We start from the raw sequence: 15,747 nt of genomic DNA, 5'->3' as shown, positions 1-15,747 counted from the left end.
GAGACAATGCAAAGCAGAAAGCAAAAAGCGACAGAAAACAAGGAGGAAAAGGCCGAAGTAGCTAAAGCATAGAAGGAGGAATGGTGTGAGTTGAGGCAGGATGAGAAAATACTGAGGACTTGGTTTTATTCCACGCACAGTGGGAGGTCAAAGAAATGTTTAAATCATGGCCTAACATGATCAGTCTCTCTGACCGCCAGAGGGATTCATTCACAGAGTAGATCTGGATAGAAAAGCTGGTTGTTTCTATAGCTCAGAACAGGATTTCTCAGAGACAAATTATCCAAGGTAGGTCAGTGGATGAGCTCAAGTGAACCAACCAGACTTGGATTTGGTTTTTGAAGGATAATAAGATTTCAGTTAATAATTCCAGGTGATCTAAACCCAATCTCTAGGTGTTAAAGTGGCTAAAATCCTCAATTTTCTTGTTTAGATCATAAGGTTCTTAAGTACAATCACTGTGTCTTGCTTATCAAAAAGTGTTTATCAAAGGTGCCTGGTTAGCTCAGTCAACCGTTAAGTGTCAAACTCTTGGTTTCTTCTCAGGTCATGATCTCATGGATCATGAGATAGAGCCCTGTATGGGGTTCCACACTCAGTGGGGAGTCTGCTGGAGATCCTCTCTGCCCCTCCTCCCACTTGTACACTCTCTCTCTCTCTCAAATAAATATTTTTTTAAAAAGTATTTGTTGAACTTTGTGAAAACCTACTGAATTTCTCAGAATCTATTTGATAGAGACATGATCCTCTGATAACTCTCTTTGACCCAGGTACCCTGAGCATCACTGTCCTTCGCCCTTTTCATGAAGCATCACCATGGCTAATGAAGAAAGAATTAGATACAATTGTTCCTCCTAATCTCCAGTCAAGGTCATGGGAGACATTCCCCTCCATTGAGGTATACATTTTTCCTTCTGGAAAGTCACTACACTTGTATATCCATCCATCAATTTTTGGAGTCTTGGGTCTTCTCTCATACAGTGACATATTTTCATTCTTTTGTAAATTGTTATTGGGCTCAGGAGATTTGTATTTGAAGACTCTAACATTTGTAGCTTTTAGAGAAATAGACCCGTCTAGCTAAATCTCAGTTTTATTTCTTTTAGCCTACATTGCAGAAATAGTATGAAAATATCCACTCTGAGTAATGCATGTTCTACCTCTCCTATCATGGAATTACTGATATCGGCCAATACAGAAATATTTCCTTCTCTCATTCCTTATCTGTTAGTTTTAACACACAATTTAGATCTTTCACACTCACTTTATCCCCTAATTTACTAATGCACAGACTGAAGCATGTAAGAATAATGTGAAGGATGTTACAAAGGATTTGCAACCACAATGTTAGAAAGTAAACACTGTAATTATGTCAGATTAGAGAAGCCCCACCTAAAGTCTTTCTAAAGATTGGAAGAAAACATCTTGAGCAAGAAACATGAAGTCCTGCATTGTGCAAGATTTGACATTTCATTTTGCAGGCAATTTGTGTAACATGTTCAGCATATTGTCAGATGTTAAATTATTAAATCAATGAGCACATTGATAAAATGATCAGAGAGACATACTAGTGTTAGGTGGGGAGGATAATGTTTTTGATGTATAATGAATTTTCCTTCCCCAAACAATCTGGTAAGATCAAGGGTGCAGATAATGAGCACTTAAGATAACCAAGACCTTGGGGGACCTGGGTGACTCAGTCAGTTAAGAGTCTGCCTTTGGCTCAGGTAATGATCCCAGGGTCCTGCTCAGTGGGAAGCCTGCTTCTCCCTCTCCCTCTGTCCCTCCCCTACTTCGTGCTTGCTCTCTCTCTCTTTCTCTCTCTCTCGCCCTCTCTCAAATAAATAAATAAATAAATAAATAAATATTTTTTTAAAAAAAAACAAAGACCTCTTAGTCCTATATTTTAATTGACTGTAACCAATATGGTGAATGAAGATGATCTGATTGTAGTCCTGAGTCTTCCAATTATTAATGTGGGATTTGGGACAAGTCACATTGGCTCTCTACTTCCTGAAAAATAAAAAGGCCACACCAAATGGCCCACTAAGGCTATATCCAAGCTGAAAGTAGTGATTCACGACCAATAACATGCCACATCTAAGATTAATGAAGGACACTCATTCTCTTCCTCTGCAATTCCTAAAGCTCTGACCTTCTCTGCCCAGTAGCAGTGGCTCTGCCCAGGTGAACCTCTGAATGGTTATCACTGACCAGGCATCAGAGATTGAATAGCAGCTTACAAAGAAGCACATCAGAGATTCTACCAGACATAGGGCATCCAAGCACACTACCCCCGAAAATCAATTATAAGAATAATATAAAGATGTGAATTTGCTCTGATGTAGACATCCATGCCCAGTAGACATGCATACCCAGGAGACTCTGGGGACATGCTTAATCTAGAGTGAGCTCAAAAACTACCCAAATCTATGGGATGATTGCTCTCTTAATCTCTCTAGGTCAAAATGAACATGAAAACAGGAAGTTAAAAACTGCTTATTCCAAATGTCTTAGGCTACTTGTGGGTAGTAAGCAATACCCACATACATTAGGCATAAGCTAAGCTACATTTCCATGATACCACATTGCTTACTACTCCCCTAAAGGCTATCCAGTGGGACATAGTGCTGCAGGATTTTAAAATATCCAGATTCCTGATAACACATATAAAAAGGAAAGCTTGCCCAGTTCTGCTACCAATTTTCCTTATATTCGAGAAACTTTCAGGGAGCAGGGATTTTTTGTCTTTTTACTATTGTATTCCCTAATAAGTGGTTCTTAGCATAGTATCTACATAAATAAGGGCTCAGCAAAAACAAATAAATAAATAAAATTAATATTAGGACTTTTTTTTTTTTTTGGTTGGTTGTTTTGCTTTGTTTTAACAGAAAAAAACTCCTGGACCTCCACTTGGCACTCAAATTTGGAAGGGCCTTGACGTTGGGTCCAAACAGCTAGTAAGTGCCCCAGCCCCTATACGCAAGAGTCCCAAGGTGCTACAGATGCGCCAGTTCATCCAGCATGAGGTCATAAAGGATGAGGTGAAATTGAAGTTGCAGATTTCTCTTAAGGTAATGGAAGTCAGGTAACTTGACCGAGAAGAATCGGGAACAGGGCAATTATTCCTCTTGGTTTCCTGAGGAACCTGAAATTATGTAATTCTCCCAGTATTTATTTAATGCAACACATGAATGTCAATTTTCCAGAGGGTAGGACGTTAAGAGGTAGAAAATAATGGTTCCCAAAAGGTATAGGAAGTATTGAGGCCCTGAGACATTGAAAAGATAAGTAAGTTCTACATGTGATTGCCATATAGAGTCCACCTTCTTTCTTATTGTATGGGAAACTGGTTTAATGACCTCTGGAAAAAGGTAGAGCTGTTTATTAATCTGATACTTGTCCATGGAAGAAAAGTACTGTTGGTTTTTGGAAATGGTCTAAGAATTTGTAAATATATAGTCAATTGTATAAACTGCATCTGTAACATCTCACTGTCTACTTTGTTAACTGTCTCAGAATGAGATCATATGTGTTTTGCTCAAGGTTATATACCTAGCACCTCGCATAGAGCAAGGGACCATTTATTTATGAGCATAAGTACTTATGGGCTCCTGGGTGGCTCAGTCATTAAGCGTCTGCTTTTGGCTCAGGTCATGATCCCAGGATCCTGGGATTAAGCCCCGCATCGAGCCCTGCATCGGATCCCTGCTCAGCAGGAAGCCTGCTTCTCCCTCTCCCACTCCCCCTGTCCCCCTGCTTGTGTTCCCTCTCTCACTGTATCTCTCTCTGTCAAATAAATAAATAAAATCTTTAAAAAGAAAGAAAGAAAGAAAGGAAGGAAGGAAGGAAGGAAGGAAGGAAGGAAGGAAGGAAGGAAGGAAGGAAAGAAAGAAAATAAAGATAATAGGTACTTATGGAAAAAGTAAAATATATTTCTCTTGGAAGGAAAGGCATGGACAAAGACTAAACTTACATTCATAGAATTATAAAGACTATCCCTGGAGAGGACTCTAGAAACCATCTAACCCAAATCTGTACATTTTATTGATGAGGACACTGGAGCATAGAGTTAGAAGCCGGGCCTCTCTGAAGTCTTCATGGAGTTCTAGTATCTTGTGGCCCTCCAAGTTTTGTCTTTGGACTTTGCAGGTCTTTGCTAATTAATACAATTAAGGAAAAGGTTTTCCAGATTGCTCATCCAGTAACTGGTTTGTTGAGCACTGCAAACTTATATATTCTTACTCTTTTTGTAGTATTTCAAGTTGATGTTGACTATTTTGGTGTCTCTTTCTACCTTATTTCTATTTTTTATTGATTTGTTTTATTCTGCTGACTTAGGATTATATAAACCATATTCTAAAGAAAGAAGACAAGCTGCAGGAAATGACTGTTAAAGATTCCAGAACCGAGGAGGAGAGGGGCAATGCTGCAGATCTCCTCAAGCTAGTTATGGTGAGAAAGAAAGATTTTTGTACCAGTATTTTTAGTGTTGTTTCAGTATTAGGTGCCTCAAGACAAAATATTACAACTAAAGCTGTTTCTGCCACTTCTGTGGACCATTTGCTCTGTCCTTATAATTTCTTATTTCTGGGGAAATCTGATTCCTCATGTACTGAATTTTCCAAATGCTTTTTAGGCTCTTCCTTAATTCATAAATAATTCTGAAGGCTCTTAAATAAAAGCTTATATTATCTTTCAAGAAACTGATGTTCATCAAAATGTTGAACGAATTGGTTGATTAATGAATGACATAGGAAGAAGGAAGAAAAAGGAATTTTTACAACTTAAAATGATTTGCACTTTGAAAAAATTGTTAAGTGAAAGGGATGGCTAAAAAAAATCTAATAAATTTTGTATTGGCATTAAAAAACTAATTCATGGGGCACCTGGGTGGCTCAGTGGGTTAAAGCCTCTGCCTTCGGCTCAGGTCATGATCCCAGGGTCCTGGGATCGAGCCCCACATCGGGCTCTCTGCTCAGCAGGGAGCCTGCTTCCCCCTCTCTCTCTGCCTGTCTCTCTGCATACTTGTGATCTCTCTCTCTCTCTGTGCCAAATAAATAAATAAATAAAATCTTTAAAAAAAAAACTAATTCATTTTATAGTAGTTTCTGTACAAGATCAATTTGAACACATGAAGAATGCTTTTAAGCAAAGTGAATTTGTATGTAATATAATCATCAACATTAAGGAATTCTATCTTCGTTTCAGTCATTCCCTAAAATGGAACAAACTACGAAAAGTCATGTAACTGAAGGTAACTACTTTAATATTTTAACTTTAAAATTTTTCTGCAAAATATTTAAAAATCTTAAATACACTTCTCAGTCATTCCTTCATCTGATAGCAAGGTACCATGTACATATTTCTGTTGCCATATTGACCATGTTGTACCGTAATGATTTATTTACTTTTTTTCCTGCCTAAATTGTGAGATCCTTGAAAACCATGAGTGCCTCTAATTTATTTTTAACTTTGATTTGTTGAATGAAAATAGTTGACATCTGACATTTATGTTAACCTCAGCTTGTATTTCCAACATAGCTAAGATACAGAGACACAGTCAACCAGCCAACACTCTCCTAATGGCATGTGCTTGCAAGCACACACATTTGCAGAACTTTTGAGCAACTACAGTTATCACCAAAACTTTGCACTTGTATATATATCAAGCAGTCTAAGAAAATATCCTCACTCAAAGTATATTCATTTGGGGGAATATACCACTCCAGCAAACTTAGTTATGTGATTTCATAGTTTGCAGCAGACAAGCCCACCAGAATTTGGTGGTTTGGGATTTTCTTCTCCTTTTCTATTTTGGCCATATGACAAAGGTCAGAAACTGGCAGGCATAGGCTTCATTTAGGCCACAGATGTGTTTTATGTGTCCCCCACAGTGTTAGCTTGTACAGTTATTTTTATTTATATGAATTTTCCATCTCTTGAAATGTGACATTACCACACAGTGATGTTTGGCTGAATGTAATTAACAGCTGCACCTTTAGAGTTACCATGAACAAAAGAATCAACCCTCACAACCCTCAGTTGCCACTCCGTTGTCACTCTTTCACATGGGAAGCCCATTACACTAGGACTGTCAATTTAACAAATAAAAACACAGAAGGCCCAGTTAAATTTCAGTTTCAGATAAATAACAAGTAACCTTTCCATATAAGTTTATTTCATGTTAGATTTGGGACATAGTTATACTAAAAAATTATTTGTTGCTCATCTGAAGTTCAAATTTAACTAGATGCCTTATACTTTATCTGGGATGTATACCTTGCAGCATTTGAATCTGTGACTTGTGGTGTGAGGGGACAGTCACCACAGAGGTAAATGGGTAGGTTGCCTAATAATGAAGGACGAACTAAATATATTTTTCAAACATACTAACAAACAAACAGACAGAAGAGTCAAACAGGGTCTTGCGTACTTACAGCTACTCTTGAAATATTCATAGTGGTGATTTTAAGTCAGTGCTCTCCAAAGTATTTCCCAAAATTTCCCAAAGTATTTCACTAGTTTGTGAAATGGCTGCCCCCAAAATGAATTTTATGATAAAATAAGTTTGGATAATCCTGTATATTGCCTTATTTTTTAGAGAGCCAGAGTGTAAATTAACTAAATCCTACAATAACAAAACATATTTAATCTTGTATAAATCAGTGTTTCCCAAGTTCATATAACCATAAAACATGGAACCTTTTTAATTTTATCATGTTCTGGGGAATAAACTCAGAATAACCGCCCAAATTATCAAACAACTGTTGTATTATATTTATATCCTTAGATTTTTTTGAAGATAAACAATTTCAACAATATGGTTCTTTTTTTTTAAAGTTTTGGTGTTCCAGGTATGAAGAAATTCAGTTAGATAAAACACTGATACTCCTAATGCTGTAGGATAAATGAGAGGTCAATACATTTTACATTTTGACAATAAGATGTGTGTTTGCTCATAGGATATTTCCTACAACTGGTCTGGTTTACTGTTATATTACAGCTTGGTCATGGAAATTCTATAAAACACTTAATACATTAAATATAGGCTCTTAGAAACCCTCTCAAGTGAGTCTTCGGGGACTGACTATGCATTGTGCTATCAAGAAGAGAGGATAAAAGTTAAATGTGTCTCTTTTTAAAGTTGCAGCCCATCTATCCGATTTATTCAAGGAGTCTTTGCCTGCTGCTCCAGAACGTTTGCCAGAAACATTGGATTCAGATTTCTTTGAAAAGAAATGGAGGTAAGTTGATCCCGTACTGTGTTCCAATTAGCGTGAAGCATACCAGTGATTGAAAAAATGGAGAGGGACAGAGTCCTAACTCTGGGTGATGACATCAGTGAGTTCTCAGCCTCTCCTCTCCTACACTATCAACAATTTATCAGACAGTAGAGGTGCTTCTTGTATTGTTTGGGAGCTGAGAATATTGCCCTTTCCCATTGTACTTTCCTTTCCTTTCCCCCAGGTACACAATAAAAGCAATGCACTGGAAAAAAAAGTTGGAACAAAAGAGGTAATTCTATCTTGAAGTGTATATAAACATGTGAAAAGGCCCAGTCTTGTGGAGTCATGGAAATGGGAGAAGTTGAAAGGTCCTACCATCTAGGCTCTCCGCTCTTATTTGAATCTCTTCTACATTTTTGCTTAGTGCTCACTCAGCTTGTGAGTGAGGATGTCACCATCTCTAGAGGAAACCTGTTTGACCATTACATAGATCCACTCCTTTTCATAAGCAAGAAAGTTCTTAGGTACTCTCTGTGCTCTAGTAATTGTAATATACTAATAAATATACTAGAACTTAATGCAGAGCCTAGTCATCAACTTTCAAGGTTCTTATAATTCGATGAGGAATGTGCTCTCAGTGTTATGTGCTTTGGTTTCCTTTCATTCCTAGCTGAAGATACCACCCCACCAGGAAAGGAAGCCAGATAATATTTACTGAGTATATCGTAGTACATATGGTACTGCTGCACACATTTGCAAGGTTCCTCTCCAAAATGACTGGAGGAAGGATGAAGACTCTTCTTTATAAAAATGTCTGGGTTACCTTGTAGAATGTGTGGGAGAAGTAGTGAGATAGGACCCTCCATTTTATGGACTACCCCTATATTCAAGGTCAAATTAGAAGGTATGGTATTATCTCATAGAATACCCCTGCAAGGAGTTCTGAGAGAACAGTGACAATGTTGCCTACAGGGAAGGAGATGGAGAGGTTGGGGGACAGTGTGGGATGCAGACTGCCTTTTTATTACATACTCTTTAATACTTTCTGAATTATGTGCCTTTGTTATCTAGTCACATTTTTAAAATCTTTGAAACATTTAACAATTTCAGGTTTTAACCTACAGGAAGATAATGGCAAGCCAATGGAAGTTTTTGAAGAAGAAAGTAAAACACATAATTAGATTTTTGTCATAGAGAATGGTTTGCAGCATGTAAACAGATCTGGGGGAGGAGGGTTAAGAAATGAGAGAGTTTGCAGGAAATGGAGGGTGATCAACAAGTATCAGATTCTATGGAGGAATCAGAAAGGAGAATGAAAAGAGGAATTTGGGTTTATTACCTGAGAGACTTATTTTGTGCGAACAGCTCTAAGAGAGTGTAAACAATAGGCCACACTGCCATAAACTGAGGAATGAATCAGTGAGGCAGTAGAGAGAAGATATTTTAATAGGAAATCAAAGTTGTTTGAGTAAGATGATATTTTGATGTGGCCAGTATTTTCTGACAGAAAAGCTAGTATAAGAAAGAGGGCACTAATCTTATGTCAGCAGACCTAGAGTCAGTTCCAGTTTGATTACTTACAGCTAAATGATGCCAGCTGGTTGTTTCAGTTCAATAAAATTTACCTCATGAATTCAGTTTGCTTATCTATAAAATGAGGATAATTGGGCCATTTAATACCTGAAGTGTCTTTCAGCTCACACATTGGGCTAACTAGCATATACACTTATCCAGATCATGGGCTTGCGGGCAGGCAACCTGGGTTTTAATTCAAACTTCACCACTTACTAGTTACGTGATTTAAAGAATGTTACTTACCTTTTCGACACCTTGATGTTTTGACCAGAAAAACAGGGATAATAATAGTAACTCATAGAGTTAGTGTAAGATTAGATGTGTAAAGCACTTGGTAAAATTTCTGGTATGTAATAAGAACCTAAAAATGAGAACTATCTCAAATAAGATTAGGTTCATCTACATTTAACAGACAACCCCTCAAGTCAGGGCTTTTACAAGAAAGTTTACCTTTCCTGATGTAAAAGAAGTCAGAAATGAGTAGTCCATGGTAAACAGCACCACAACATTGCCAGAAACTCAGATTTCTTCTTTTTGTCTGTTCATCATTCTTTTTTTTTTTAATTTTATTTATTTATTTATTTATTTGACAGAGAGAGATCACAGTAGACAGAGAGGCAGGCAGAGAGAGAGAGAGAGGGAAGCAGGCTCCCTGCTGAGCAGAGAGCCCGATGCGGGACTCAATTCCAGGACCCCAAGATCATGACCTGAGCCAAAGGCAGCAGCTTAACCCACTGAGCCACCCAGGCGCCCCGTGTTCCATCATTCTTAGTGCATGATTTCCATCCTTAGTTTGTGTCGTGGTTGCAGAATCACTGCTTCAGCTGAGGCCATTTCATCCATATTTCAGGAAGTAGGAAAAGAGATGAGACAAGGACAAAGGGAAAGCCTCTCTGCTGTATTGGCCTTCTTTAAAGGCTATCTGGAATCTTACCCGATGGCTTCAGTTTCTCGTCATTGGCCTTCCCTCTATATAGGAAAAGCTGGGAAGTAAAGTTTTTAGCTGGTGTATTGCCTCCCCAGTCTAGGGTTCTCATATTGGAAAGACAACTAGCAGGGTTATCATGATTGCTTTTATTTTACTTCCTAATCACTGAGACCACACTAGTCATAAACCATTCCTTAGGTTTGGGTTTTAGCTTTTGTTAACCATGCTACTGAAATTATAGAAATCAGTAGAATCAAATGGGCATTTAAACCTCAGAGAATTGAAAGACATGCAAAAGAGGTAAACCATGTGGATTTTAGTCTTTTGAGATCAACTGTAGAAAACGCTACCATGGGGCATCATTATTTACTATCTTAAAGGAAAGTCTGATTTCTGAAGTAGGAAATGTGACTGATTCTAGAAGGAGCAGAAAATGAACCAAAGCAAACTGACAAAAAAAATTTCTGATGAGTTAGTTCTTACCAGCTTTATTGTTGGTGATTCCATTTTCTGTGGGATTTAAAGCTAAAATTCTGTGTCTTCTTTTTGTCATTATGGAAATATCAACCAGGAAAGAAATTGAAAACACAAAAAAATACCTAACGGAAATTAGAAACAAAGTAATATCACCCTACTTCAAATCTGAATTGAGCAAGTGCTATCAGTCTCAGGTAATTGAATGTAATTAACAACAATCGACTAAGAGTCTTTACAAAAGTTAATGCAATGCATGTGTCATTATGTAATCAACCTTTCTGATGTTTCTTTCCTGCCTCAACCCAACTGACTTTACCTTTCATCGAATCCATGTCCTCACAAGCATATGAGAGGGAAAACTAATTTCAGGACTTGCACCTAAGGAGAAGTTTGCTGCCAATGTATTATTACTACTCCACCTCTCTGCCTTGCCTTGTCACTATTAATTACCCTCTACCATCCATTTTAAGCCCTTTTTTGGGTCAAATTCTCCCTATTTTTATCCTCTTATAGATTCTATTTTGAAGTTTTTATTCCATTAAAATTTCTGTCCTCATCTGCTCTTGAAATAGCACTGAATTACTATGCGTTCTTGGAAGCCCATGGAGATAGGGCACTCCACTTCTATGAACCTTGAAACTCCCAAGCAAAGTGAATATTTTCATGTGTTTTGAGCTGCCTGTATTGCTACAAATGTTCCAGTTGCTATTATTAGCCAAAAGCTGCCAGAGAAAAAGTTATAAGAAGTTATGACAGATTGACAAAATCTAGAACTGAGTTAAACAGTCTCTTGAAAAACATGTAGTTTGCCAACTTTCTTTTCGGAGCCTAAAAAAAAAAAAATTGCTTTTATCATTGCTCATCAATTTAATGTACTTGTGACTATTGCCTTCCAGGCTTGCTTAAGTCTTAAAGGAAGTCTTTTGGTTTTTCCTTTCAGTTTAATTATCTGGACACCCTTTCTAAAAACCTGCCTCCTTTTACAAAGAGGGAGGAAGACACAAACAAAACAACTCCTAAGAAGATAGCTGATCTTCCTCCAGGTAACGTGTTCATGTAGCTGTTAGTCCTGTTAATGGGCTTCAATGAAGAGTGCCTAACAAAGGCCTCTTAAGACAGAACTTGTTCCTACCACCTTTGTCTCAGTACTAGTTAATGGCATGACCTTTTGTGACTTGTATATTATAAATTTGGCTGAGTTATTTGAGGAAATCAAGATAAAAATAAAATTTGGTTTTCATCCCGCATGCTTAAAATTTACCTAAAAACATTTAAAGAGCTGACTAATTTACAAATCAAGGGAGTAATGAAAGGATGGTGGAAAATAGGGCAAAAATGCAGGTTTGAGTTATCACTTCACATAATACCTAATTATAAAGAGGAAAATGCGTCTTTACAATGGAGAGCTATGGCATTTTCCAGCTTAACCAAGCGATCAGATTTCTACCAATTGTGACAGTCTAGCATTAGGTGTTTTTTCACATAGTACAATATGAAGTGCTTAAGACCTATGTAGAATTCTTGCCCAAAGTCCTTAACTTGAATTTAACCAAGAGGAAACAATCAGACAAATCCAGAATGTAGACATTCTATGAAACGACTGTCCTGAACTCTTCAAAAAAGTCAATGACATTAAAAGGAAAAAAAATGGAACAATTGTTCTGTATTAAAAGAGACTATGGGCACCTGGGTGGCTCAGTTGGTTAAGTGGCTGATTCTTGATTTCTGCTCAGGTCATGATCTCAGGGTTCAGCCACTACATTGGGCTCCCCACTCAGCAGGGAGTCTGCTTGAGGATTTCTCTCCCTCTGCCCCTCCCCCTGCTTGCTCTCTCCCTCTCTCTCTCAAATGGAAGGATAAATCTTGAAAAAAGAGACAGAGAGATCGAGACTTATGAGGCATATAAACTACATGCAACACATAAATTTGGGTGCTATGTTGAGAAAATAAACAGATTTTGGAGCAACTACACAAATTTGAAGAGAGGACTGTATAGTTGAGGGAATTGTGGAATATCTGTGAGTTTTCTTGGATGTGATGACAGTGCTACAGATGTGTAGAACAATGTCTCCATTTCAAGAGATGCATGTTGGAGACTTTAGGGATAAGATGGAATTTAGTACTTCTCTTTAATAAACTGGGTAGTAAAACCACCCAGATAGAAGGGTTTTCTACTGCACAATACAATATCAGAGGCTCAGCTTCCTGGAATGAGCATAACCAAAGGAAACCTCTGATTACCCCAGAGATTGCAAAGAATAAGCCTGGAACAACAACTTAGACATGAGATAGGAGAAATGAGAGATGAAGGTGGATGGTGCTGGTGCCCGTCTACTGCCAGGCAGACAATTCTCATCAATGAAGCCTACTGTCCCCTTGAAAGGGGTTGATGCCACAGGTTTCTCAACAGTCCTCCAGCAGCCCACACTATTCAGCCAGGGTTGCCTACATACAAGTTTAAATCCCCAGTCCTTGATAGATATATATTTTTTTAAACATTTTTTTATTTGAGAGAAAGAGAGAGAGGGTAGGGGAGGGGCAGAGGGAGAGAGAGAATCCTGAAGTAGCCTCCCATCCAAGCCTGGACTCTGGGCTTGATCCCAGGACCCTGAGATCATGACCTGAGCCAAAATCAAGAGTGCGACACTCAGCCAACTGGGCCACCCAGGCGCCCCTTGAAAGATTTATTTTAAATTTGTTTCATGTTGTACTTCTTAGATATATTTTAATAAAGAGTCACATCATCATAATAATGAATGGATTTAAGATTGGAAACTTAAAAAAAAAAAAGAATCACATCTCGGTTACTCTGGCCAGGGTAAAAGTTTACCAGGTCTCTGCTTCATAACCCAGCCAAGATAACTACTGTGTTATCTCATAGAACCAACTAACTCTCAGGGAGTGTGTTCTTTGTAGATACTGTCCTTTCATTAATGGCAAACATTACTTCGTATAATGAAGACTCTCTCCCTCTGACTGGACTTCTTCCATGTGATCTTTCTAAAGGCGAGGGTGGTGGGAGCACCCTGTTCATGATAAAAAAGAATAAAAACAACAGTAGTCCTTGTATCATTGTCCAGAATATCACTTTATAATATTTTTGGGGGGTTTTCTAGATGGCCAGCCAGATTCAGAGGAGGAATCCCCACAGTCCCCACGGCATCTTCTGAAACTGAAGAATTTTGAGGATATCAAGGAGTCTGCTGGCCAGAACCAAACTGAACATTTAGAAAAACCTACCGAAGGTATGGTAGACATTTGCTTTATTCTATTCATTCCCCAAACTGAACATTATGTCTTTTTGGACTAAGGAATATGGCACTGAGAGCTGAGTGTATGGTTGGTCATTACAGAAAAAATTCTAAAGGGTCACAGATCCTGAAGCGAAGGAACTTTGTAAGGCTTCTTAGCATATCAAAGTATCTCAAAAAATGTTTTGAGAATGACTGAAAGCCCCATAGTAAAAGGAAAAGATGGCAAATGTGTTTTTGTAGATTATTATTGTATTCTATTGCTTTATTTTATATTATTATTTTATTTATTTTATTTTAATTAATTTCTTGCCTTATTTGATTTTTATCCCTCAGGGATCTGAGAGTTTGCCTTATGTACTAAAGATCAGGAAACTGGTAGCTTTGTTGAAGCAGCCAGTAATTTGGTAGTTAGGCTCAGATTGACCTGCCATTTCAGTACTTTCTTGGTCTTCAGGTGCTAGAAGAGAAACATAGAATATTTATGCAGCACATCATCTCATCGAGGTAACAGAAATTAAAGTATGGAATAATACAAAGTAATTGTCGTACAGGGAAATCACATTACACTGATCTCACTGAAGTCAATTCAACTTTATGGTTGGTCAGCAAAAAGAAAAACAGAGTAATTTAAATCATGTAGGTGAATTTGCACTTCTTGATGCCTGTGGACATGGCCCATAGTGAAAGTGAACTGGAAGTTTGCCAATAGGTCTTAGTTACCTCTTATAGAGGGAGCATCTTGACTGGGATGTCTAGTTGATGTCGCATTTTGGGTAACTTAAGGGATTTGCCTTTTGCCTTCCTGATTTTAATGTTATCTCTTGTATAAAGTTTATTCATTTAGTGGATAATTTGTTCAATGCCTACTGTCTGCCAGGCATGTTCTAGGTGCAGAAATGCAACAGTTAAGAAGCTAAAGTCTTATAGGGCTGTGCCTACTATGGACAGACCTAGATAGTAAGTAAACAAATGAATTAGATAAATTCAGATTGCTTGCACAGAGTAAAACCACATATAATGTATAGAGAGTGTCTTGGGGAGAGGGATGGCATTTCATTAGGGGGTGAGAAGGCTCCTCTGGGAAAGGACATCTGAGCTTAAACAGAATGACAGGAAGGAGCCAACCATGCAAACCCTGGGGGAGGGGAATGGTGCAAGTAGTGGGAACAGCAAGTATGAAGACCCTTAGGGAAGAAGAAGCAGAAAAGTTGGCATTTAGCTAGAAGAAAATGGACAAAGGAAGAGGCAAAAGGTGAGGTCAGAGATAGGAGTAGAGATAAGACTGTGTGATGCCACATAAGGACTTTTGGGCTTTAGTCTATGTGTAGTTTTTAGTTAAACACCACTGGAAGGTTTTAAACAGGGTAGGAGCATGACTAATCTGTATTTTTAAAAAATTACTCTAGTAGCTGTGTGGATAATAGCTTATGGTGGGGAAGGGGGCATAGACAAGTGGAAACTGTGGCGGGGGAGGAAGCCACTGAGGCAGGACATGTGAGCCCCAGCAGAGACCTGGCCAGAGCAGTGGAGGCAGAGAAGGTGGAAAGCAAATTAACTGGAACCATATATTCTGGAGGTAGAGCCAACGGGACTCACTGGTTCACTGGATGTGAGGCTGAAGGGTAAGAGAAACTGAGGATGGTTCCCGGGGTAAGTACCACGGGACCAGTCTTGAGGCTGAGAATGTGTAGCTGTAACAGGTTTCAGGTGGCGCTAATGTTGCTGGTATAGGATCACCCTTCGAGAACCATGGCCCTAAAGCAAACTTTAGAATGTAACATTCAGCCAGAGGAGGGGCCACAAAAGTCTACTAAGAAGAAGAAGCCAGTGAGGTTGGAGAAAAACAGGAGCATGAAAATCAGTGTTTCCAGTGGATCAAAGTGCCCCAGAAGGCCCAGTGAGATGTGGAATAACCACGGGACTGGGTAAGGTGGAGATCGCTGGTGATTTTGGCAAAAGCACCCTCAAGGTATGGTGGGGCCTGAAGCCAACTCAAGTGGACTGTGGGCTATTTATGGAATGGCTGAAAGGAACCAGCAGCAGGAATGTGCAGCTTCCCCCAAGAGTTTTGCTGAAAAGACGAGAGAAATGGCATTGCAGCTGGAGGCAGATAGGTGACCAAAGGAGAGATGCAAGAAAAAAAAAATTAGACATATGGGGGATGTTGAGTTGCAAACAATAATTCAGTAGCGAGAGAATTTACAATGCAGGAGGAGGGGGCTGACTGCAGGAAAGCAAAGTTCTATAGAAGGTGAGAGGTTGTGACATTTGGGGCAAACCCTGA

At 38.6% G+C, this 15,747-nt stretch overlaps 1 protein-coding gene across 1 annotated transcript in view; it reads left to right on the top strand.

The window, feature by feature from the left end:
• Positions 1-15,747, top strand: part of LOC111143066 (sperm associated antigen 17) — a 262,265-nt gene that overhangs the window by 214,877 nt on the left and 31,641 nt on the right. Inside the window, exons 38-44 of the mRNA XM_022496516.1 lie at positions 4,342-4,455; positions 5,212-5,257; positions 7,148-7,247; positions 7,471-7,518; positions 10,304-10,403; positions 11,150-11,252; positions 13,326-13,454. Of these exons, the coding sequence (XP_022352224.1) occupies positions 4,342-4,455; positions 5,212-5,257; positions 7,148-7,247; positions 7,471-7,518; positions 10,304-10,403; positions 11,150-11,252; positions 13,326-13,454 (640 nt within the window). The remainder of the gene's footprint in view (positions 1-4,341; positions 4,456-5,211; positions 5,258-7,147; positions 7,248-7,470; positions 7,519-10,303; positions 10,404-11,149; positions 11,253-13,325; positions 13,455-15,747) is intronic.

This window comes from Enhydra lutris, unplaced genomic scaffold, assembly GCF_002288905.1.
Source record: "Enhydra lutris kenyoni isolate GAN:26980312 unplaced genomic scaffold, ASM228890v2 scaffoldscaffold9, whole genome shotgun sequence".
Lineage (NCBI taxonomy): Eukaryota > Metazoa > Chordata > Mammalia > Carnivora > Mustelidae > Enhydra > Enhydra lutris.
The sequence above is the reverse complement of the archived record's forward strand: the minus strand, read 5'-3'. Positions and strand labels throughout refer to the sequence as shown.